The following is a 24,385-nucleotide window of genomic DNA, read 5'->3' as shown; positions in this document are numbered from 1 at the left end:
TCAGCGCGTTCTGCTCATGTTCAAAGACCCTTTATGAATGAAGACAAATGAAATTTGCAAAGGGGAAAAATCGTTCAATTATTCGAATAAGCAAATAAAAATAAATCCTATTTAAATGGGGCAGATAAAATAAAATAAAGCTTATTTGAAAAGAGTTTTTGTTTGTCACATTTTAGTTGAATGGCATTGACTTTTTTTCTAAAGCTTTATATATATTTGAAGAGAGTATTTATGTGTTATAATAATTATTTCCAACGGTCTTAGTTAAAGATTTGGAGCAAGGTTTTAGGATTCATCAAAATTCTTGAAGTAACACTTATCAATTAAAGAGCAAAACATAAAAACCTTTATATATGAATGAAAGGCAACCTCTAAACCTATCAAAACAAAAACAAAAAAAAAAAAACTCATTTTCTGTAATCTCATCCCCCAATTTTTTCGTCTCTCTTAATCACTACCTCCAAAAACTTCTAGCGCCGCCATAAAACGTTGCTTGAGTTTCAATTTGTGCCTGAGACTCTAGACATGATCTATCAATTCATCTCGGTAAAGTTGTATTGTGCAATCAAATAAATGAAAATTTAAAAAAAGAAAAGAAAATAAAACAATTGGAAATGTGGAAAAGAGATGAGAGAATTAATTACCATCATTTTGAGAGTGGAGGAATGGAATTGTAGAGCCAATGCCAGGACCACGCTAATTCAAATTTTAATACACAGATCACCAGCAATTAAAAAAAATATAAAAATTGATGTAAACTAATAGACATTTTGAAATTTTTGCACCGATAAATGGAGATGTTTGTTGAGTCGTTCTCTTTGTAGTTTTTTGTGTTTGTCCATGCATGTTCCTCGACACACCAACAAATAAATTCAAAAATCAAAACAAAAACAAAAACTAAAGCCCTTTGTATTCTATATCGGTAGAAATGCCTACGATCTTTCTATTTGACTTAACAATTAGTTACATGACTCGGACCAGCCTTTTCTTTTACTATTAGTATAAAGTAATAAGGTTTTTTTTAATTTTGTTTAAATGTCAAATAAATTTTTTTTTTTAGCCACGTCAAAATATTGGGATAAAAAATGTATTAATTTCTATGATTATTTTCTTTATATATTCCCCCCCCACCCTCCAAAAAAAAAAAAAAAAAAAAACGCTTGCTCGAGAAGTATCGAGGGAGGTTTCTTCCTTTTGTGTATATATATTTTGATTTGAGGGCAGTGGATAAGTGTGTGTACATATACATATACACACATATAAGACCTAGGGTTTTGAAATTACTTTACAGCGACTGGGACAGCGTTCAGAGAGAGAGAGAGTTGAAAGAAACATGGAGAGTGAGAGTTGGAGGAGGTGTTCCAATTTAGAATTAGCGGATGAATTGTTGGAAGAAATTCTATTGAGGCTTCCAGTGAAATCTATGGTACGTTTCAAGTGCGTGAAAAAGTCATGGTATAGTCTTTTTGAAAACCCTAGTTTCATTGCCAAGCACCACCGCCTCCGTTGTTGTTCTGATCAAACGAATCCAAGTTTACTGAGCATGAGACTCCTACCAATATGCGTGGTTGCATTAATGGCATCATTTGCATTGGCAGTTCCTTTGATGATAGCTTTAAAGGCTTTTTCTTACGGAATCCTGCAATCCATTAATATAAGGTTGTTCCTTATCCCACACTTCCCACACTTCTGTTGGGAAATTGCCTCAAATTTCAATTGTGACTTGGAAAGTCAATTAGGTTTCCTAGTTGAATAAGGAAAAATTAATTTGGGTTTCCTTGTTGTAGAAGAAAAGACTATTCCTTGATGTGTAAAGAAGTCTATTCCTTATTAAAGAGGTAATGTATTCCTAGTCCAAGAGGAAATAGATATCTTATTAAAGAGGTAATGTATTCCCAGTCCAAGAGGAAATAGTAAAAAAGTCTTATAAATAGACAGTGTTACAAAGAATTTGATGATTTTGGCCCAAGGGTCCTCTCTATGGGGAGAGGGAAAATAAAGCGTGAAACCAAGAGAGAGAAAACATATTTTCGCTTGGGAGGAATTCAAGAGGAAGGAGAGAGTAAGGTACTGCCGTTTGGATTGCTAATATTTGTGATAATATAATTTGGGACCCAACAACTTCCTCCATGTGCCCTTACTCTCTATCCCCATCTCTTCTAGACTGATGTCAACTATGCATTTGGTTATGATAACAATTCTAATGACTACAAAGTTGTTAGAATTGTCACTTATAAGAGACATGCGGACCACACAACGGTAGAAAACACTTTTGTTCATGTTTACACCCTAAGTAAAATACTTGAATGGATTTTATTATTGGCACGATACCATCAAGGACAGGGATTATGAGGTAATCATAGGCTTTGATATGAGCCGGGAGGTATTTCGAATTATAAGGATGCCAGCATATTACAATTTGCCTTTTGACTTTTGCTGTCTTTAATGACTGTCATGCTTTCATTTTTTATGATAATCAAAGGACGGTCTTTAAGATACGGGTGACCCCTCCACTTGGACTTGGGGGTTTAAGGTTTTGACCAAACAAATTGACGTAGGACCCATTTCAGGAATTAGTAGGCCACTTGGATTTGCAAAAAATGGAGAGCTTCTTCTTCTACTTCGTCATGATAACCAGACAATAGTCTTTTATAACATTGTTTTTCAAGAAATTATTAAAATTCTCCCACTTATAGATTTTCCTAAATCTTTCGTAACTTCACAAGCTAGCTATACCTTACGTGGAGAGTCTAGTTTCATTCACGGATGAAAATGTGTATGCCTCAACTCATTATTATTATTATTATTATTAGTATAGCTTGGGCTTTTTTTTTTTTAATTTATTTATTTATTTTTATTTTTATTTATATATGTATATATATATATATATAAATTTGTCCTTAGTAATAATTTTTCACAACGGAATGTGTGATTTAGAGAAGATTATATCTCATATTATATGGATGGTGTATTTATTATATTTCAATTCCTTATTATTGTTCAATCTCTGCAATTTGACAATGGATCAATAATTTGTTATGCATTGGGATTGTGATTGAATTTTGGTGGAAGAGGTAAAATTATGTGAAACATTTTTCTTATTATATAATTGATTCTTAATTTGTTAGTTGGGATTCTCATTCTGTGTTAAGGTGAATTTAAATAGAGAATGTGTATCAAGAAGGTACTTTTAACCTTATGGGTTCTGTCTCATAGCATTTCAATTAGTTGTGACTTGTGAAAGCTTATAAGGATGATTCTGAAGCCATTTAGTGGAATCTATAACTCTCTACCCAACCATTCGTATATTCTCTCATCTCTACGTGCATTTATTTCTTTTACTTTAATGCTTCCATATGCTACTATCATTTTCCCATCCCTACGTGCATTTCCAAGCTCAAAAGTTATAGTGGCGAATGAATTTAGAAAAGTATCAATTTAGAGTATGATCTTATTTTTTCTTACCAATTCAATAAAACATTATTTAAATGATATGGTTTGACAATTGCCAATTTTTATTCTCATTCTAGTTCTAATGAATGAAAGATGAACAGGGTAAAAAGATAAAACTAAAAGCTTAACCCAATTAAGTAAAAATAAGGAAACAACAAACAATGAGTTTCTCTTGTAGCAACTGAAGGTGGCCATCAACATCCTTTGCTCAGTAGAATTGTTTTGTCCCTTCTTACAGAAGGTGTTGTTTTGTCCCCTTGGAGTAACAAGGTTATTCCTCGGCAAGTGAGTTTAACAAACACGTAGTGCTCAAACATTTTAAAAAGATTGAAACCAATTGAGAATGTCCTTTTTTTTTAATGTAAGGCATCAGCAGCTCTCTTGCTGCAACAAAAGACAAACTCTAAGGCCCCCTTTCACTTTCATGACTTTTTTTTTTTTTGGATGTAGGCTCCCTTCATGACCTTGAAGTCTTAAATGCTATTGAGTGGACAACTATTTAATAATTGTTGATAGCAGAAATCGCATTCTTACATTCAACTTCAAACTCGACCTGAAAAATGCACAGTTCCCTTGCAAACGTTACTGCTCTATCATGCGAAGTCTATTTTATAAATGTGGTGTGGAAATGAAATTGAAATAAGTCCCTCTATTGCTTCCTGTAGCCTAATAAAAAATATAGACCAGTGATGAAAATCTTAAAAGACAGTCCCTAGATGTGAGATTTGTACCATTAATGTTGCTTGAACACCTATTTAGAACTGTATATGCAAAGCAAAAGTAGTAACTGGAAGTAACTGTTATGGTCTTTAACGCCAGTGTGTACCAGCCAGTATGGGAATATGATTCAAAGCATGAATTTCTATATGAAGCTCAAACCCTACGCTAATGGGATTAGTGAATAACTAAGGCAACGATTTATCCATATGTTACTTTGCTAGAGATTTCAAAAATGCTTTCTAGAGTTCCTAAATAAAAGCTTCACAAAAAATGTAATTACAAATCATGGGATTTGAATCCTTTGGATCTCAAATCCTGTGATTTGTAAAAGATTTGCAATCTTGTAATAACTACACAAACTTATTTTGAATTCATTGACCAGATATCCATATCCAAGTATACAAGAGTTACAAAGAAAAATGGAGATTCACTCTCCAATGTCCATTTCCCAAACAAAAATTGAGGGTTTTCACTCTGCCCAAACAATTATTTAACCCCAAACAAACAAGGTCAAGGCAAATCTCATCTTAGATAAAGTTTCGGATATCCAACGACTTCGGATCAACCATTTGCTCATCCTTGAATTCCTCCCTGAAATCAAACCAAGACCATGTATTAATTTCAAATCAGTTAAGGTTAATATTCTGCAGAGATGTCTACTAAACAGACAAATAATATAACGAATGTGGCTTCCAGTAATATTATTAATCTAACTTGGCCACATTGGTCTACTGAGTACCTTTCACCCTGGATGTAAATAATGGACCAATACAGACTTTGCAACTTAGCTGGGGCCTCCAAATTGTCATTGGCCTCTGAATTTGAACAATTTCAAAAAAAAAAAAAAAAAAAAAAAAACAATCCCCATATAGAAACCACCTCAATCAGCACTAGACTCACTAAATTTCAACATGGTCAGCATTACATTATATCAGAAGAATCCTCTCCACTCCTCTCAATCTCTTTTCCAACAAATATATATGCTAATCTATATAAGAAGTTATACTTACAAATTTAGTTTGTTTTGTATGCATTCCTTAAAAACGGGATCAAATCAATGCATTACCAACTTTCGGCCCTTATTCCCCCCCAACCCCCACCCCCACCCCCACTAAGAGACTTGAGAGACCCAAGGCATAAAGACCCTTGCACATATTTCAATGGTTAAAAATCTTAACAATAAGTTTTGGCCCCTAGGGGAGGGAGGAGGAATGAAAGATTCAAACTAGTGACCTCTCTTCATGAGGCATGGTCTGTAGCCAATTGTGCTACCCTGGTGGTCTCAATAGTTGAAATCCATTTTTGCACAAAACCATATTCATAGCTATTTATCAAAATCAACAAAGGGATCAGATTGAATTTTCTCCGAAGCAAGAGTCAAGGCTCACAAAGAATTCCCAGAAATTTTGATCTCCCAATCATCTAGGAGACCCAGAATGGTCTGCCAGAAATTGACTTTCAAGGAAAAAAAGTGATTAGAATAAGATTGTCAGCAAGCATCAACATACCGCTTCTTTTGAGTTTCCATTGCTTCAAGAGTATCCTTCTTCAATTCCTCTAGCTGTGCTTTGGCAATTTTGAGTTCTAGCTGTTCTTCATACTTGGGCAAATCTTCCTTTCGAATTCCAAGCCTGGAAAGATTAGGGAAGGAAGAAAAAAAAAGCAATGAAATCTACATCACACCTCAACTAGAGAAGCAACAAAAAAGTACCACAGAGATACCATCACTAAAATCTGAGATTTGCTACCATTCATAATTAAATACAGTAGGTAAAACAGAAAATGCTACAGCCAGTCTGACGTATGGCCCAGAGTTCAGACAAGTCATCAACCAGGTCAACTACCAGTAGGCCTCAACAATCCTAGTGTTAATAATTTTTTTTTTTGATAAGTAAGAATGATATATATACGAAAGGCTACCCTATGCATGAAGAACATACAGCAAACATAGAAAATACAAGAAAAGGAAAACAGAGAAAAACAAAAATGAAAACCAAACAATAGAAAAATTACAAAAGAGAAAGGGAGCAAAGAAAAGAAGGGAGGGAATCACTAGACGTGAGTCCCCACACCCGAGACCAATCAAAAGGAGTTCCACTAAAAGAAGCAAGCATCTGATCATTGGAACTATCCAAATCCTCAAAAGTCCTCCGATTCCGTTCCTTCCAAATACACCAAAGGATGCACAATGGGACTAAGTTCCAAATCTGAGACGAATGTTTCCCCAGCCAATTCCATCAGCCAAAGAGCAAGTCTGGAATTGATCTAGGAATAACCCAAGACAAGCCAAAAGTTATAAAGACAAAGCTCCATAACCGATAAGCCATCTCACAATGAAGAAGTAAGTGGTCAACTGTCCCTCCACAATGACGACACATAATGCACCAATCCACAAAAACCAATCTCCTTAATCTCAAGTTATCTCCCATTAGGATCTTATTCCAAGCTACACACCAAACAAAAAAAGAAACTCGCCTAGGGGCCTTTGCTCTCCAAATAGCTTTTCAAGGAAAGACAATTGAGGGAGAATCCCTTAATTTGTTATAAAATGACCGGATGTCAAAAACCCCATTAGGCTTCAATTTCCATCTCATCCGGTCTCCAACATCCATAGGAGTATTGGCTCCCAATATACAAAGGAAATGCAGCCCTTCATCCATCTCCCAATCATTAAAATCTCTAATAAAACGGACATCCCAAGTTCTTCTCTCCTCCGCCCCCTACCTTAGCAAAGAAGCTTCAACAGAAACCTCCTTATTAATGGCAATACCATACAGCCTTGGAAAAGCCAATTGAAAGGGTTGATCCCCATACCACCCATCTTGCCAAAACCTCCTAGTGTTAATAATTCAAAGAGTGAAAAACTTCAAAAAAGGAATAAGCAATTCACCTCTATATTCACACAACCATGTAAAGTAAAAGGGAACACATAGAAAGCCTAAAAGGAGAAAGAAGTTAATTCAAACAAACAAATTTAACTGAATAATAGAACCATACTAAACTCATCCTTAACAGATAAACGTGTTGAATAAGTGATCACATAAAGCAAGCAATGCTATATCTCACACGAAAACTCCAACTTCATTAATCAACCTGTAACCTTTTACCAGTGAAGATGAATAGAAATAAAAGTGCATGGGTTCACACACATCGATATATTTCTTTTATCATATAATTTTCTCAGAAAAGCAAACAGAGTCGCATGAAGAAACAAAAGAATTATTTTGAGCTATCCAAAAGGAAATACTTCTTATTGCTTTCTTAAAATAATAATAAAAATAAAAAATGAAAAAGTGAGTTGCATACAAAAACCAATCCTATATTTTAACTCCATTGAAAAATTCAAATGTTGTGTAAGACACTGATTTAGCCGGTACAACAATGCTTTATATCTTGAAATTTCATTCCCTTTCCTAAAAATCATATATTAAAGACAAATATCCTCCCAGAAGGAACTACTTTAATTGCTACAGACATGCCAACTCTTTGAACCAGAGCACTAATAATTCGTATGATGTAACCATGAAAAACAGTAAGAACATATAAGTACATTGATATACACATCAGTGATCAGATGAGCCCACATAAGCCTAAGGACCAATGGAAAGTAAGATGATCTTACTACAAAACACAACAAAGCCTGTGTACACCTAGCAAACACTTTATAGCTAGCTAAGTGGAACAACTTTAGATGCACCATAGATCAAGTTAAAAAGTAACTGATATTCCCCCCCCAAAAAAATAAAAGGTACGAAGTTCAAATAGGTTAAGATGGCAATTACTTCTTATTGATTTTATCAAACTCAGCCATAAGAACAGCCATTCCTTTCTTGTCATTCCTCATAAGGGGCTTTTTGAGTTCTTTTTCAACTTTTTCCAGTGCATCAAACATCATTGCCTCTGCACCAAGTTCATCTGTGAGACCCCTCCTGCAACAACAAAAAAATATATGTATGTAAGCATGAATAACATGTGATGTAGAAATAAAGGTATTTAGAATCCTACAAATAGCTTTCAGCAGGAAAATTTATTAGCCACACTGGTCATATCTAAAGTAGAGGATGCAATAAGGTGAATAACAGAATATCACATACTTAATTCGTATTTCCTTCAATGTCAACAGATATGATCGTGCATCAGGAATATCTTGAGTTCGTGATTGTATGGTGAACTGAATCCTTTGGGATTCTGAGAACAAGTCAGCCCTGCAGAAAGCACAGCAGAAATGAATAGGCGAATTCATCATACTTAATAAAGGTTACACCAAGTGCATAAAAATGAAAGTGATTCACCCACCAAACAGATATGAACTTATTCTTCACTTCTTGTACAGTGATATATAAGCAGTTGAGGAAGGATGTTAATCACACTATTAACAGGATGCTTACTAGTATCATTAATCAAATCTAATGTATTATATAATATCATTATGCATGTGATATTCCATAAATGCAGCCAAGCCAGGAATGCCCAAATTTATCAACATATTTAATGTCAATCATGAAATCCAAATTTTCACTTTTGACTTGGCACTATCACTGTGTGTGTGTTTAAAAAGTTTTAATTTCAAGAGCGTGGACCAATAAGTTTTTAACAATGCATAACTGTTCCATCTTGAGCCAATCTAATGTATTATATAATATCATTATGCATGTGATATTCCATAAGTGCAGCCAAGCCAGGAATGCCCAAATTTATCAACATATTTAATGTCAATCATGAAATCCAAATTTTCACTTTTGACTTGGCACTATCACTGTGTGTGTGTTAAAAAAGTTTTAATTTCAAGAGCGTGGACCAATAAGTTTTTAACAATGCATAACTGTTCCATCTTGAGCCAATTCAAATGATAACCGTGAAATGAAGGATTCCCAATCAAAAGGCACAATATTCTAATTCATGTTCAATATTTTCCTGAACAAGAAGTAAAAAAGGGGGGAATAGATACACACAGAAAGAGGATACAAGAGAACAAAGCTACCTATAATATATGGAACAGTTCAGATTATCCAACAACAGTGGCTCAGATGAACGGGGAAAAATGATTTATCCCTATGATCTCATCAAACTTTTGCATGATTTTATTTTTACAATTGAATTGTGAAAAAAAAAAAAAAAAAAACTTGAGCCAACTGAAATTCTCAATTGAATTTCATTTGAGTGAAGTCTCAAATGAAATTCTAAGAGTGTGTAAAAAATGAGCACAACTAATGATAGCATTTTGTAGATGCTTCTGGAGTTGGGAATTAAGAATACTTAGGAAAAAGATATTAATATATAATTAGTAAACCTTTTAAGTCTAATTAAGATGCATCCTATCATCATTCTTAAATTGATTTCACCCTTTTTTTATTGGAATTTTTATAACCCTTCCCAGTGCTATTGTTTACCCCAACCCCCAAAATATAAAAGTAGTTTTGTTCCTTTTCTACCAGCTTCATTTACATTACTTGCCACTCCTTACATATGTTTTTCCTCCAATTTTGCAGTAGTACAAGATGCATGAATAGATGCATAATAGCAACATACATACATACATATCACTATTATATACATACCCCCTTGAAATTTTGCACAACAGAAACATTTTGAAAAATTAACGAATGCATGGTGATGAGCTTTGACTCAAATAACATTTCCCCCAAAAGATCCACTAGTTGCATAAACTAATTACCAAATAAAAAAAATTTAATGCATGCATACGCATAAACAGGTGAAAAAAGGTGAAGGGTAAAAGAAAACAAATACTTACTTTTCTCTTACTGTCTTCATGACCTTGGCATACTGAGAAACAGCAGCTGGATCTTCCGGGTCAATAGTGATTTTCTCCTTGCGAAGTATCCCCATGGCTGCCTCAAATTTATTCTTAACCTCAAGAAAGATGCCCTTCAACATTTCTATTGGGTTCAAATGTAATCATTTGTCAGTTAAAAGTTCGTGCAGGCAAAGAATTCATTGATAAAATAAAAAAACACGTACCAAAAATTTAACAAAAATCTATTAGTAATGGATCATTAATACATCAATATATAATGACAATCATCATACATAGCAACATTTGACAGATCCATCAAAAGAATGGTCCCAAACAGTGGATGCCGTGAAATGATTATGAATATTAATGTCATAGTTCAACTTTCCACAGTAACCATTCTGCGTGATCATAGAGATATCTTTAACATACATGAATACATGTGTTCACAATTTACAACAAAAATCCTAGAAATCTTAATATATGCATGTTATAAGCATGGACTGACAAATAAGACACACATGACGTGGACACATGACTGTTTATGCAAATACACACATGCAGTTACATGCCATGTGATGAAAAGCATTTAAAAGCACTAATAATTGATGGCAACAACAAGAAACCTTCATATTCACTTACCATCTCCCTTTAGAACAGGGCGATCAGCTTGTTTGGCAAAGCAACGGGCTGGAATAGCATGTGTTTGTTGAAAGGTGATTTGGCTACCACAAAACTGTATCTAAAAGAAAAGAAAAAGTGAGAAAGAACAAGAAGAATAAAAATAGAGTATAAAGTCAACTCATTGCATGGACCAAATCCTATAAAATAGTAAGCAAATATATATACACATAGCACATATATACACACATTCATATATGTACATATATATATATATATATATTGACATGAGTGAGAGAAAGAATTAAAAGTATTGGAGCTTTGTGCAATTTAAGTTCCATGATAAGAAGCAAATTAATTTTACTCAAAACTGCAGCCAAATCTTACAAAACATCACCAACTAAGAGAATGGAATGTGGGATTTTTGTTGGGGGGGGGGGGGGGTATTGTCCACTTGCATCAAAACACGCTACATTGTAGTTAATTATCATCTTACATGTATGTTAAGAACTGTAGGAGATGGGAATTAGATGAAATGAGGCGGAAAGGTAGCCAGAATGCACTAAACTTTAGTACATTTTCCTCCATATTCCCTTTTCCTTTACTCTCTCTCTCTCCATCTAAACATAGGTAATTTTTTTCAAAACAATAGGTCACATAATCATAATTTAGTTCCTCACGCCACCTTATCTAACTACAACACACACACACAATAACCGTTTTACGACTATTACACCTACATTACTGTTATTGTTTTTGGATTAAAAAACATTGACACAAACCACCCTTCATTTTTATTCATTTCATTCCCCATCACACAATGTATATTTTTACAAAAGGATGAATCCAACTAAATATCAATTTCTGCCTTCACACTATCGTTGCCATGCTGATTATTTTAACCATTTGCTATACATATAGAATTTCTAACACTGATAAGCCCACTCACACACAAACATCAAAAAAAAAAAAAAAATCATGCTTTTACACAATTTTCAAACCCTAACAATCTACCATTTCCTACACTCCAAACCCTAAACTTCTACACACCCAACAGATCCACAATAATAATCCATCGAACAGAGAAAACCTAACGCACTGTTTGGTCAGTAAGAAATGGAAACAAAAAGTCATCATTTCGCAGATCTAATACACGATTCTCTATGGCATCCCTAAAAAGTTTGCATTTTCAGAGTATCCAAACAGATTCAATACTCATAAACAAGAAAAATTGATCAACGAAATCGAAGATTGAGTAAAGCAAAACAGGGATAGGAATATCGGTATTCGGATCGGGAATAGGAGGAAGTGAGTGACAGACCTGTTTGGATTTGGACAAAAGGCGGGACGAGAAGGCCATGATCGGAGTAGACTCTCAGCGGCGTCGTTTTGAGCTGCTTCTACTTGTTCGAGCTGTTTTGGTTGATAGGGTGTGTTTGTGCGAGCTGAGCCTTTGTTGTTTTGAGACTCAGAGAGAGTGAAAAAAAAAACACACACACACACACAAAATGTTACCGTGTGAGTGTGTGATAGCTGAGTAGGTTTTCCTTATATAAACGCCGTTCGATCTTCTTCAAATTCGACTATCCCATATCAACGGTCCTACTACTTTTTTTTTTTTTTTTCCTAAGAAGTTGGAGGGAAATTGGAGATGATTTTTTTTTTTATAATTTTATGGTGAAGATTTGGTTGATAGATGTTTTTTTTTTTTTTTTTTTTTTTTTTTTTTTTTTTTTTTTTTTTTTTTTTTTCATGTGTCATCTAATTTAAAGTTTTAGGTGAAGATTTAAAAAAAAAATTATTAACTAATATTTTACTTTTTTTAATTATAAGTTTAGTGTCCCTTCTAAATCATTAGTAGAATTACTAGATTAATAATATAATTATATATTATTCCAAAAATAACCAAAAGTTAATAATCTTCTAAAAAAAACTAAAAGGTAATGAAATTCAATATCAAAGTCTTTTATTTTTAGGGAGAAATAGTTTATTTTTGTATGCATCTAATTGTGTGCATACTGGTAACAAAAATGACCATTAGCTTTTCTTATTTTGGAGTCACTTCCCTTGGCAAATACTAAATAGCTTTGTAATTTATTAATATTATCTTGAAGAGAACTTTGGTTCAATGCTCCTTATCCTCTTAATTTTTTTTTTCTTGTAAGAAAAAAAAATGTATCTCATAAATAAATAAATAAAAGTGTTGACTTTAAATGAAATGTTAATCCCTGATTCTCAAAAAAAAAAAAAATGTTAATCCCAACCTATGAAGCACGGGTGCGTTTCAGGACTCAGGTACAGGTGCAGGACTCAGCAATTTTTTAAAAAGGTGGGTGCGGGTGCGGGTGCGGCGGGACTTGGCGATTAAAAAATTATTTAAAATATTTTTATTTATATTTTTAATATATTGCTAAGTATATTTTTTCCCATTATATAAACATATACCAAATTTAAGAGTAATAATAGATAATAACTAAAACATGATATTCATAAATTAAATACAACCCACAAGAGATTGAAACTAAAACATTCCATGATATTCGGAAATTAGAATACAACTCACAAGTTTGAAACTAAAACAAAATAAAAGATAATCAACAAGACAATCAAACACCAACATCATCATCATCATCAAGATCAATAGCTTCACTTCGAACTTCACTTTCACTGGTAGTAACACTAGTGCTAGCATTCCCAATAATCATAGCCTCCAACTCTGGCTCATTAAGTGTAAGGGTTGCATTCTTAAGAATTCCAACTCCTTCATGTATGTCGCTCTCATTCCAAGAGTCTCCTGCAATATTCCACATCTTTGTTGCTGTATTTACATACTCCTCATTGCGCCTTAACAAGAGTCGAAGATTAGAATGCACATATACCAAATCCTCAGCGCGTGCAAGAGCCATTTTGTTTCTTTTTAAGGAATGAATGAATTTGTATGTGCTCTAATTCCTCTCAGTACATGAGGATGAACAAGGTTGTCTAAGAAGTTTAAGGGTAAGGGTTTGAAGAGTTGGAAATGTGGAGCCATGGTATTGCCACCAAACCAAAGGAAGTAAGGCCCACCTATTTGTCATGGCATCTGGTGAAGGAAACCTCTCTCCTGAAAATGCAGCAAACTCAAACTTCACCACCTTTAAGTCATTCTCATCTTCAAAGTATCGATCCAAACACTTGCTCATTTCCATAGAAATTTCATGATCCCGATGTGGAGAGATGTGTTTTGGATTCTCCGAAAGTCATTCAATGGAATAATACCTAGTTAAAAATTAAAAAACAAATATAGATGAAACATGTGTTTTACTAGAAGGGGGAACTAAGGAAAATAGAAAATAAATGTACTTACTTAGGATTTAGGAATGAGCCAAGCAATGTAGTAGTGTGCAATTTTTAGTCCATCGATTAATGAGTATATCATACACTACACACCAAAATGAGCTATACTCATCATCTTCCAAGCCTTCGTGCCGATATATTGCTGCCTTCACCTTCTCTATCATTGAATCCCACATCTCATACACAAGATGAAGATAAGGCTTATTTGTGTCGGCTACTCGTAGCATATCATAAATAGGTGCTGTGAATTCAAGGATATAATCAACTTTATCCCACCAAAGATCACTTAGAATCATATCTTTCACCTTCAAAACTTTTCCAACATCATTCTCCCTATAAGAAGCCCATTGCTCACTAATAGCCATGGCTTGAAGGCATCTTTTTATCAACTTCAACCAATTCAGCATTACAACAACCGAAGCAAATCTAGTATCAGCAACTTGGAGCAATTTTAATGGACGAAATTCATTAAACATTACCAACCTCATTGAATGGTTCATGATAAAAACACGTATGAAGGATGCATCATCAGTAATACATGTAATCCAACTACATTCCTCATATGTAACTTCATTCTTTTTAGTGTTTTTTGCTGCACAAATATTCTTCAAAATTAGATTAAGAGTGTGGACAACACAGGGTGTCCAAAATATATTAGGATACTCACCTTCAATAAGAGCTCCAGCAGACTTCATCACATTAGCATTATCAGTGATGACTTGGACAACTTTTTCATGTCCAATCTCTTTTATAGCATCCTTCAACACCCTAGCAATATAATGTTTGTCTTTGAACTCACCTGACCCATCAATTGCCTTTATAAATACTGGACCCCCATTTGATACAGCCATAATATTAATAAGAGGCCTCCTTTGTGGATCTGACCATCCATCAGAAACTATACTTATACCATTTTCAAGCCAAAAGTCCTTAATTGGTTTCAAAAGTCTTTCAAAGTGAGCTCTTTCTTTTTGCAAAAGTGTTGTTCTTAAGGCATTGTATCCAGGAGGAACATAACCTGGGATGCTATGCGTAGCAATATATACATAGGAATTATGATAATATGGGTTCCTTGCAAAGTTAAATGGAAGCCCACCAGTGTAAAACATCCCAGCAATTCTACTATCCAATTTATGTTTAGCATTATTCTGAAATGCTTTCTCCAAAGGAGAATTCCCACTCCCAGTCACCTTCCTCCTCTTACCATCAACCAGATTTGTACTATCACTCCCTTCCTGTCTCCGAAATGGAGAAATAGGTATAGGCCCACGGCCTGGCAGAGGTGGGGGTAAGGGAATTTGACTTCTCTGTTCTCTCTCTAACTTATCATTCTCAACTTGATAATGCATTCGCTGCATTTCCAGCCTATGGCTCGGTGTCACATTAGTGCATGCTTTAATACCTTTATTAGGAATTTTTAATAAATGAGCCTTAACCCTAGAATAGGATCCCAAATAAACTACACCACAATAGTTGCACTTAAAGTATGTGTTTCCACTTGATTTAACAGTAGCACTAGGTGACTTTTCTACTTTAGTCACATACTACCAAAGAGGACATTCAACATTTGGCACATCTTCATTAGATGAAGGTGAAGTTTCTATGCTAGTAACTTCATCCATTGCAAATTCAATAGATTCAATTTAACCTAAAAATAATAACTATTAAGTATTAACTAAATAAATTAATAATAAATCAAGCCCAAGTTCACAGATTCACAAATCACAATGAGTAATAAGTAATAACTATTAACTAAATAAAACTAAGATTCACAAATCACAGATTCACAGATTCACAAATCACAAGTCACAAATCAAACTAAGATTGAAAGCTTTATAGTTTATATCAATACCTGAGTTGAGAATGCGTGAGAGAGAGCTGAAGTTTAAATGAACTGAAGTGACTGAGTGGTTGTTTGGCTGAGTGTCTCACAGCCACAGGGGAGACGGAAAGCAGAGACAGAGGCAGAGAGGCGAGAGCACAGAGAGAATGAGAGACGAGTGACGGAGTGAGAGAGAGCTGAACTTTGGTGTTTGGATGAAGTGAGCTGAAGTTTGAATGAATGACTGAGTGGCTGTCTGGTTGAGTGTCTCACAGCCACAGGGGAGACGGAGAGCAGAGACAGAGGCAGAGAGGCGAGAGCACAGAGAGAGTGAAAGACGAGTGACGGAGTAAGAGAGAGCTGAACTTTGGTGTTTGGATGAAGTAAGCTAAAGTAGGGTTTGTTATTAAGTTCAAACGGTGCGTTTTGCACCTTTTTTTTTTTTAATTTTGACTTGAATCGGCCGTTTCGCCCAATAAGGCCCAAGTCGGCCCGATTTAGCGTGAATCGGCCCATGTCTGAGTTGTGTCAGCGCGAGTTGGCTAAAAAAAAAAAAACACGTGGCAGGACGTGGCCGGATGCGCTATGAGAGACCGCGCCCCCGATCCATTTTTATAGGATGTTGAGCCAAACCCACGTGAATGGGTGAAGTCGTGTTATTGCCTCTCAAAATGGATGTTCAACTAGTTATATTTCCCCCTTTAGATTAAGGGTTTTACAATGGAGTCGTCACTTATTTAATTATTGGAAAAATAAGAAAACCATAATTGAAAAATTCTTCATTTTATTAATTTGAAATTGAATTTACATTTATCATAGGAAAATTATATGGCTTTGGTCCTAAATACAATCTAAGATAAAGTACATGGCTTTGTTTCCTAGTTACAATCTAGAAATTGAAAATTACATGGATAAGTATTTGATCTACTAACCCTTGATCTAAGTTCGGAGGCTATGTTACAAGGTGGGAAGGTGTTAGGCACCCACCTTCCCGGTGAAACCAGTCTTCTAGACTATGGTGGTCAATATTCATATCACATCATCTAATATGTTATCAATTAATTTGCATGTTGAATTTAATGTGTGTGCATGTGATAAACTCTAATTCAATTTATTAAGGATTGAAAAAATAAATTTTAGTGAATGTGTGTGGATGGTGATAATCTAGATTCAAGGATTTGAAAGAATTATTAAACAAATATGTTTTTCATATTTTTGATGTGGATCTAAGATTAAATCTAATGATATGCATGAACATGTGATGAACAACCAAGAACATGTGAAAAATACATAAGAACAATTAAGAATATTCAAACATATTCAAGAGAATTATCATGCTTTAATCTTAAATTCTCATCATGACAACATAAACAAATAGTTAGAGAATGAGATTATACCTTCATGCAAGATTCATATGGTGGAGGAGGGGACTCTTGATGGAGGTCCTAAGGGTGAAGGAAAAGAAGATCTAGGAGAGGGAAAGTGAGTCTCACTCAATACCTTGAGTCTCAGGAAGACCAAGATATGACAAGACTACTCAACTTCACTAGAACTTAAGAGAAGAGAAGAGAGGGGGGTTTTTTGTCTTGGAATGAAGGAGAGGGGGGTTTATATAGTAGTGGTGGAGGAAATATGAATGGAATGCTATTTAATGAGGGTTGACAAAGAGTCATGAACCTAGACCTCATTCTAGCATTTGGGGAAATCTGGTGCATTAAATGTGGAAATTGATGAGAGTGAAGAGCAAGCAAAATTCGATTTTCCCGTAGCTGCTGTAACAGCCTGTAGAGCCAACTTTGAAAAATCATATCTGCCTCAATTTTGATCGGAATTGTCTCATTCTTGTGCTCAAATTGAAGCCCCGGATGCCTAGTTTCTGGGAAAATTTCCTCATTCACAGATTCAAAATATTCTGAGAGATATCGATGAAATGGTGAGCAGAAATCATTTGTTAGAAAATAGTTTCAGCACAATTAACATTAATAGGTCCCAAATTAGCTCCCAATTAACATTAAATGACTCCAATCACTCCCATTTCAGACTTAATTGGTTCCAAATTTACTCTAATTAAAAGATAATTGCACAAATTATTCATTGAATAATTAATATTTAACTATCTAGTTAATTAGGTGTGTGCAACCCTACCATAAAATGTAGTCCTAACCAATCAAATTATGACACATCATCAATCTCAAATTGATTATACTTATTACCAATTGAACTCAATTGTTCATAATCACATATAGTCAGACTCAATTTGTGATAGTGTATCTCAGCCATTAAAACTTGATTTGATGATAATTTTCAATCTAATGGTCCTATTAGGGCTCATGACTAATCGATTTGATCGTTACAATATCAAAATCATTTTGGTGAAATGAGATTAAGGATCTAATGACCAGAATCAAGATGCATATTTTCAATATGAAATTACCCTTTTACCCTCCATGTGAGGTTAAATACGGGTTGCAAAATAGGGTGTCAACATGCGCGGGCAGTGGCATCCCTCGCGCGTCGCCGCATCGGACGCAGGTGCGACTCCTTTGGTGCCACGTCCGTGCTTCCTAGATCCCAACCCATGGAAAGATAAAAAGAGAATGATTCATAAAAAAGAAAAAAATTGAAAGAATGTTTTAAGGTAAGAAAATTAGATTGTGTTGTTACAGATAATATCTCAAATTTCATCAAAAGACAACTAAATCAACAATGAATTATCTGCTAATATCTTAAACAATAATTGAAGAGAGAGTACTGTTATCATCAATACTTCCAGCAATCATTACTGTTAACTTGTTATTCCAATATGTTGAACCTAACAGATATGCAAATCAATTTTGTTCATGTTGTGACGATATACTTGATGAAAACTCAGTAATCAGTGAGTTGAGTTTTAGTAATGATCACAAGAAGAACAAAGTTTATCCAAACAAACATAGAGTAAGAAAGTCTAAGAAAGAGAAAGAAAATGCAAGAAAGTAAGGTAAGAGAGAGAGAGAGAGAGAGAGAAAACTGATTGTATTCAATTGCTGAAAATTCTAGATAGATTACACAGACACTCATTAAGCAGTTTATATACTACAATTCTAAGCTAACCACTCTTAACTTAACTGCCCCAAATTATGCGGATCACATCCTGGAAATTAGGGATTTAGTTGAGCTGAAACCAACAAGTCTTCGTGCTAGCACTCAGCACTGATCAGATATTTTGAGCAAGGTGTGATGCGCATCGTTTCATTAAGTAACAGAGGAAATCAATAAGTAAAACGGTGCGTATTGTTTCTCAATACTGTTAATGAAACGGTGCATCTATTCTTCTTCACCAACGCGTGCCATCTTCTTCACAGGTTTGGTACTCTGTTCAACATCTTCCCTTAAATTGATGGGGGAAGAATCAACCAGCAATTTGGCGCGATGAAAAAGAAAGGGCGGAGCAGGAAGAGGCTTAGTAAAAATATCTGCAATATTATCCTTGCCAGAAACGAAGCCAATTTGTAATTGCTTGTGAAGAACTTTCTCACGAGTGAAGTGATAATCAACCTCCAGGTGTTTGGTCCGAGAATGAAAACTTGGATTTGCAGAAAGGGCAATGGTAGATACATTGTCACACCAAACAACTAGAACATGAGAGAGAAAAATACGAAGTTCTTGAAATAAAGTGCGAAGCTAGGACAACTCAGCTGTTGTAGAAGTCAAGGCATGATATTCAGCCTCTGTGGAAGAACGAGACACAGTGCCCTGCTTCTTGGCAGACTAGGAAATAGGATTGGGGCCAAGAAACACTAGCAACCCAGTAGTGGAGCAACGATCTGTAGGATCACCAGCCCAATCCGCGTCTAAAAAAGCTGTGAGAGTCAAAGGGCTTGGAGTAAAAGAAACCCCAAAATGTAATGTTCCTCTGATATAACGAAGAACCCTCCTAGCAGCCTCAAAGTGAGTTGTGGTAGGATGACTCATGAATTGACACAATTGATGAACACTAAAGGTAATATCAGGGCGAGTGAAGGTGTGATACTGGAAAGCACCCATCATGCTTCTGTATAGAGAAGGGTCTGAGAGAGGAACTCCATCATGAGGAACCAAACGAGTGGAAGAACATGAAGGAGTCTTTGTAGGCTTAGAGTTTTCCATGTGAAATTTGTGCAACACATCAGAAGCATACTTGGACCATGTGAGAGTGAGACCATAAGAAAACTTAGTGATTTGGATGCCCAAGAAGTAGTTAAGAGACCCAAAATCCTTAAGCTCAAACACCTGACCAAGAGCTGTAATCAAATTCTGAATTTGAAAAGAATCATTCCCAGTGATTATGATATCATCCACATACAAAAGAAGATAGATGATTGTCTTGGCTGAGTAGAAAACAAATAAAGAGTTGTCTGCCATGAACGCAGTGAAGCCAAGATGAAGTATGTGAGATGCAAACTTTTCAAACCATGCCCTGGGTGTCTGCTTAAGTCCATAGAGAGACTTATGTAATCTGCAGACATAATTAGGATGAGTAGAATCAACATATCTAGGAGGTTGTTGCATATAGACCACCTCTTTCAAAAAACCATGGAGAAAAGCATTTGACACATCAAGTTGCCTCAATTCCCAATTACAACTAATAACAATACTCAAGACAAGTCTCATAGTTGTAGGCTTGACAACAGGACTGAAAGTCTCATGAAAATCCACACCAACCTGTTGATGAAATCCCTTAGCAACCAACCTGGCCTTGTATCTAGAGATAGACCCATCACTATTCAATTTAAGCTTAAAAACCTACTTGCATCCAACCAAGTTAACATGAGGAGGATCAAGAACAAGGGACTAGGTCTGCTGCCTCTGAAGTGCCTGAAATTCAGCATCCATAGCCTCACACCACTTAGGATATTGAGAGGCAATTTTGTAGGAAGAAGGTTTAGTGTAGGAATAATCAATGGTGGCTTTATAACACAGTTTAGACTTGGGTTTGGTAATCCCATTTTTGGACTTGGTTTGCTTAGGATGGGAGTTTAAAGATGGTATAGGTAAGGTCATAGGTGGATTGATGGGAAGAGGAGGATCAGATACATAGGCAGGAGAAGAGTGGGATATAGGATTATGTGGAGAAGAGGATGTATTAGAAGTGGATAAAGGCATAGGTTGGGAAGAGGAAACAAGAGCTGGTTGGGAAATGAGAGATAGGGAAGGAAGTGTGGAAGATGGATAAGAACCTAGCAATGAAGGCTGATTTGTAGAATGGAAGTAAAGCTGATTGGATAACCAAGTAGGGATAGAAGTGTGAGGAAAAGAAGATACAGACTGAGTAGAAGGTAAACCAGGAAATTTAGCTTCATTAAAAACCACATGTCTAGAAGTATAAACGTGTTTAGATTGAGGATCAAGACAAAGATAGCCTTTAGAATGAGTAGGATAGCCAATAAAAATACACTCTCTAGTCCTAGGTTCAAGTTTGTGAGCTATGTAAGGTCTAAGATGGGGATAACAAGCACAACCAAACACTTTAAGCTGAGTAAGGTCAGGTAAGGTGGAATAAAGCCTGAACCAAGGAGATTTCCAATTAAGAACCGAGGTAGGATGAAAATTAATCAAGGTAAGGGCAATTTGAACTGCAAAGGTCCAAAATGAAGAAGCCAAAGAGACTTGGGATAAAAGGGTAATGGCAGTCTCTATTATATGTATGTGTTTCCTCTCAACAACACCATTTTGTTGTGGTGTATGAGGACAGGAAATGTGATGAGTAATGCCATGATTTAATAGATAGGGTTTGAATTCATTTGAGGTAAGTTCACCCCCTCCATCAAACCTAAAGGTCTTGATGGTTAAGGAAAATTGATTAGCAACCATAGCATTGAAATGAACAAATTTGGCAAAAGCCTCTGATTTAGACTTTAGCAGAAAAAGCCAACTAAATTTAGAGTAATGATCAACAAATAGGATATAATACCTAAATCCATTGACAGAAACAATAGGTGCAGGACCCCACAAGTCAGAATGCACAAGTTCAAAAGGAGAAAAGGCATGAAAATCAGAATGAGGAAATGACAATTTGTGCATTTTTCCATACAAACAGTGAGTACAAGGTTGAGTCACAACAGTATCATTGTTCTGTACAGACTTGACTCTAGGAAACAAACTAGTGAGAGCTTGATCATTAGGATGACCAAGTCTCATATGCCAAAGAGACTTATTAAAAACAGATGAGCTAAAAGCTTGAGTACAGGACTTAGATGACAAGTGTAGTTGTGATGAAGACTGGTAAGGATAGATGGGGTATGCACCCCTTTCACTCCTGCCTTGGTAGAAAGTTTTCCTTGTGTCCAAGGCCTGGATTGAAAAAAATATGTTCATCAAAATAACACCAGCAATTGTTATCATGACAGAGTTTATGGACAGATGCAAGATTAGATGTAATGGATGGAACTTTAAGGACATTATTGAGATGAAGATCAGAAGAAGAAGAGGGAATGAGAGATTTACCAACATATGTAATAGGCAAGGATTGACCATTACCAACAGTTAGATGATCCTGAGTGGTGTAGGGCTTGGGATTGAGTTGATTGAGGCTAGCTGTTACATGATCAGTGACTGCACTATCAACTACCCAAGGCTGATCTTGAGTGAAGCAGGCATTTGAAGTAGTGGCCATTGCTGCCAGCTTTGCAGGTGGATGTTTGCCTTGATAGGCATAATCCATCCTATGATAACAGTCCACAGCCAAATGTCCAACCTTTCCACAGATTTGACAAATAGGTCTATCTGATTTAGCACCTCTAGAACTTGACTGGCCCTGCTGGAAATGATTGAAGGGACTGAATTGTGAGTGGAATTGTGAGTTGAATTGTGGATATGAACCATTGGATCCTCTACCACCTCTGCCTCCTCTATTGTTAAAGTTACCTCTGCCTCTTCCTCCATTATGATTCTGATTATAGTTATGACCATTAGGTTTTTGATTGGTTGATGCAGCTAAGGCAAAAATAGAATCTTTAATCTCTGACCCTTCATTGAGTGCTTCTTCTTCTGCATTTAACATAGTAGAGAGTTCATCAAAACCTAGTTGTGTGCTCCTGGTCTTGATTGCTGATTTGAGTGCATTGTACTCTTTAGGAAGCCCTTTAATTGCAATGTGGAGTAACTCTTCATCATCAACAATTACTCCAACAACTAGCAACTTGTCTCTTACAACTTTGATTTTTTGAAGGTAAATATCCACTGTATCACCTCCTTTGTTCAAGTTATGAAGCTCACTCTTAAGATTCATGATGTGAGACCTTGATACTGATGAAAACCTATTTTCAAGTACCTTCCAGACTTCTAAAGCAGTTGCACATCCAACAGTAAGTGCAAGTACAATAGGAGATAGAGTTGAACTTATAAAGGTAAGCAAAGCTTTTTCCTTTGATTTCCAAATCAAGAAATCTGGATTCACAATTGCAGAATAAGATCCAGATAGATCCTTGAAAAATTTCTCAGGAATTAGTTGAGGCTCTTCAAGCAACTCATACAAAGAATAGGTTTCAAGAACCATTGTAATTTGATATTTCCAAACTATATAGTTTGTCTTATCTAACTTCACTGTCATCATATTGGACATATTAGAGAGAAGTAAAAGAGGTCGATTTAACAGATTAGATGTTGTACTAGATGACATTGAGGAAGTAGATGAGGACGATGCCATTATTGAATTTGAAGCTGCCATTGTTGAAGATTGATTTGTAGCAGCAGTTGCATGCTCAGATACCATGATGAAAACTCGGTAATCAGTGAGTTGAGTTTCAGTAATGATCATGAGAAGAACAAAGTTTATCCAAACAAACATAGAGTAAGAAAGTTTGAGAAAGAGAAAGAAAATGCAAGAAAGTAAGGTATAAGAGAGAGAGAGAGAGAGAGAGAGAGAGAGAGAAACTTATTGTATTCAATTGCAGAAAATTCTAGATAGATTACACAGACACTCATTAAGCTGTTTATATACTACAATTCTAAGCTAACCACTCTTAACTTAACTGCCCCAAATTATGTGGATCACATCCTGGAAATTAGGGATTTAGTTGAGTTGAAACCAACAAGTCTTCGCGCTAGCACTTAGCACTGATCAGATATTTTGAGCAAGGTGTGATGCGCACTGTTTCATTAAGTAACAGAGGAAATCAATAAGTAAAACGGTGCGTCTATTCTTCTTCACCAACGCGTGGCATCTTCTTCATAGGTCTGGTACTCTGTTCAACAATACTTATCCATACTATAGTTGTGACTTGTGATCCTTAAAGCTATTCTTCAAGTCGCATTTCTATAGAAAATCAAAGCTTGAGAGTACCAATTTATGTTTATAGTTTATTATTATTATTATTTTTAAGTTCCTACCAAATTTATAAAAGAAATCATATATAGTACAACTAAGACCTTAGGGCCTGTTTGGATGGAGGGGAGAAGGAGAGGGAGTGGAGGGGAATAAAGTAGAGTTGGCTAAAAATATACTAATTTTGTACTAAATCTACTCTACTCTACTCTACTCTCCCTTCCTCTCCCTCAATCCAAATGGATCATTAGTTCACCGTAGGTTCTAGCTAGCTCAACTAGTAAAATTTCTGATGGTTGAATAAGAGATCTTGGGTTCCATCTCTGCCTACACCAAAAACTAATTGGTGTCTTGGTCTGATGATAAAGAGCTATCATCAGGAGCGAACGCCATAAGT

The 24,385-nt window shown here is 35.5% G+C and overlaps 2 protein-coding genes across 3 annotated transcripts; both read right to left on the bottom strand.

Annotated features, from left to right (window-relative positions):
• Window positions 1-4,520: 4,520 nt before the first annotated feature.
• LOC126733264 (probable ATP synthase 24 kDa subunit, mitochondrial) lies at window positions 4,521-12,061 on the bottom strand. 2 transcript variants are annotated; one of them, XM_050436496.1, is made up of 7 exons: window positions 11,868-12,061; window positions 10,568-10,661; window positions 9,926-10,070; window positions 8,268-8,378; window positions 7,956-8,102; window positions 5,682-5,804; window positions 4,521-4,764 (listed from the first exon to the last, which is right to left on the bottom strand). In XM_050436496.1, the coding sequence occupies exons 1-7, from the start codon at window positions 11,904-11,906 to the stop codon at window positions 4,701-4,703; spliced, it is 723 nt and encodes a 240-aa protein (XP_050292453.1). In that variant the 5' UTR covers window positions 11,907-12,061; the 3' UTR covers window positions 4,521-4,700. The 2 variants fall into 2 exon arrangements, with proteins under 2 accessions (XP_050292453.1, XP_050292452.1); XM_050436495.1 differs by having other exon boundaries at window positions 10,568-10,667; window positions 11,868-12,049.
• Window positions 12,062-13,899: 1,838 nt separating this feature from the next.
• Window positions 13,900-15,240, bottom strand: LOC126689985 (uncharacterized). Its single transcript, XM_050385135.1, has one exon. The coding sequence runs from the start codon at window positions 15,238-15,240 to the stop codon at window positions 13,900-13,902; it is 1,341 nt and encodes a 446-aa protein (XP_050241092.1).
• Between the last annotated feature and the right edge of the window lie 9,145 nt (window positions 15,241-24,385).

This window comes from Quercus robur, chromosome 6 (genome assembly GCF_932294415.1).
Source record: "Quercus robur chromosome 6, dhQueRobu3.1, whole genome shotgun sequence".
NCBI classification, from domain to species: domain Eukaryota; kingdom Viridiplantae; phylum Streptophyta; class Magnoliopsida; order Fagales; family Fagaceae; genus Quercus; species Quercus robur.
Note: the sequence above shows the minus strand (reverse complement) of the source record. Positions and strands in the feature narration are given on the sequence as shown.

What these genes read in the sequence shown, in the direction of transcription:
- LOC126733264 (XM_050436495.1), bottom strand. Translation starts at nt 11,906, where the DNA reads ATGGCCTTCTCGTCCCGCCTTTTGTCCAAATCCAAACAG. An exon ending in CCCTGTTCTAAAGGGAGATG is followed by an intron (nt 10,071 to 10,567) that starts GTAAGTGAATAT and finishes TGAACCCAATAG; the next exon opens with AAATGTTGAAGGGCATCTTT. An exon ending in ATGGAAACTCAAAAGAAGCG is followed by an intron (nt 4,765 to 5,681) that starts GTATGTTGATGC and finishes GTTTGATTTCAG; the next exon opens with GGAGGAATTCAAGGATGAGC.
- LOC126689985 (XM_050385135.1), bottom strand. Translation starts at nt 15,240, where the DNA reads ATGCAGCGAATGCATTATCAAGTTGAGAATGATAAGTTAGAGAGAGAA.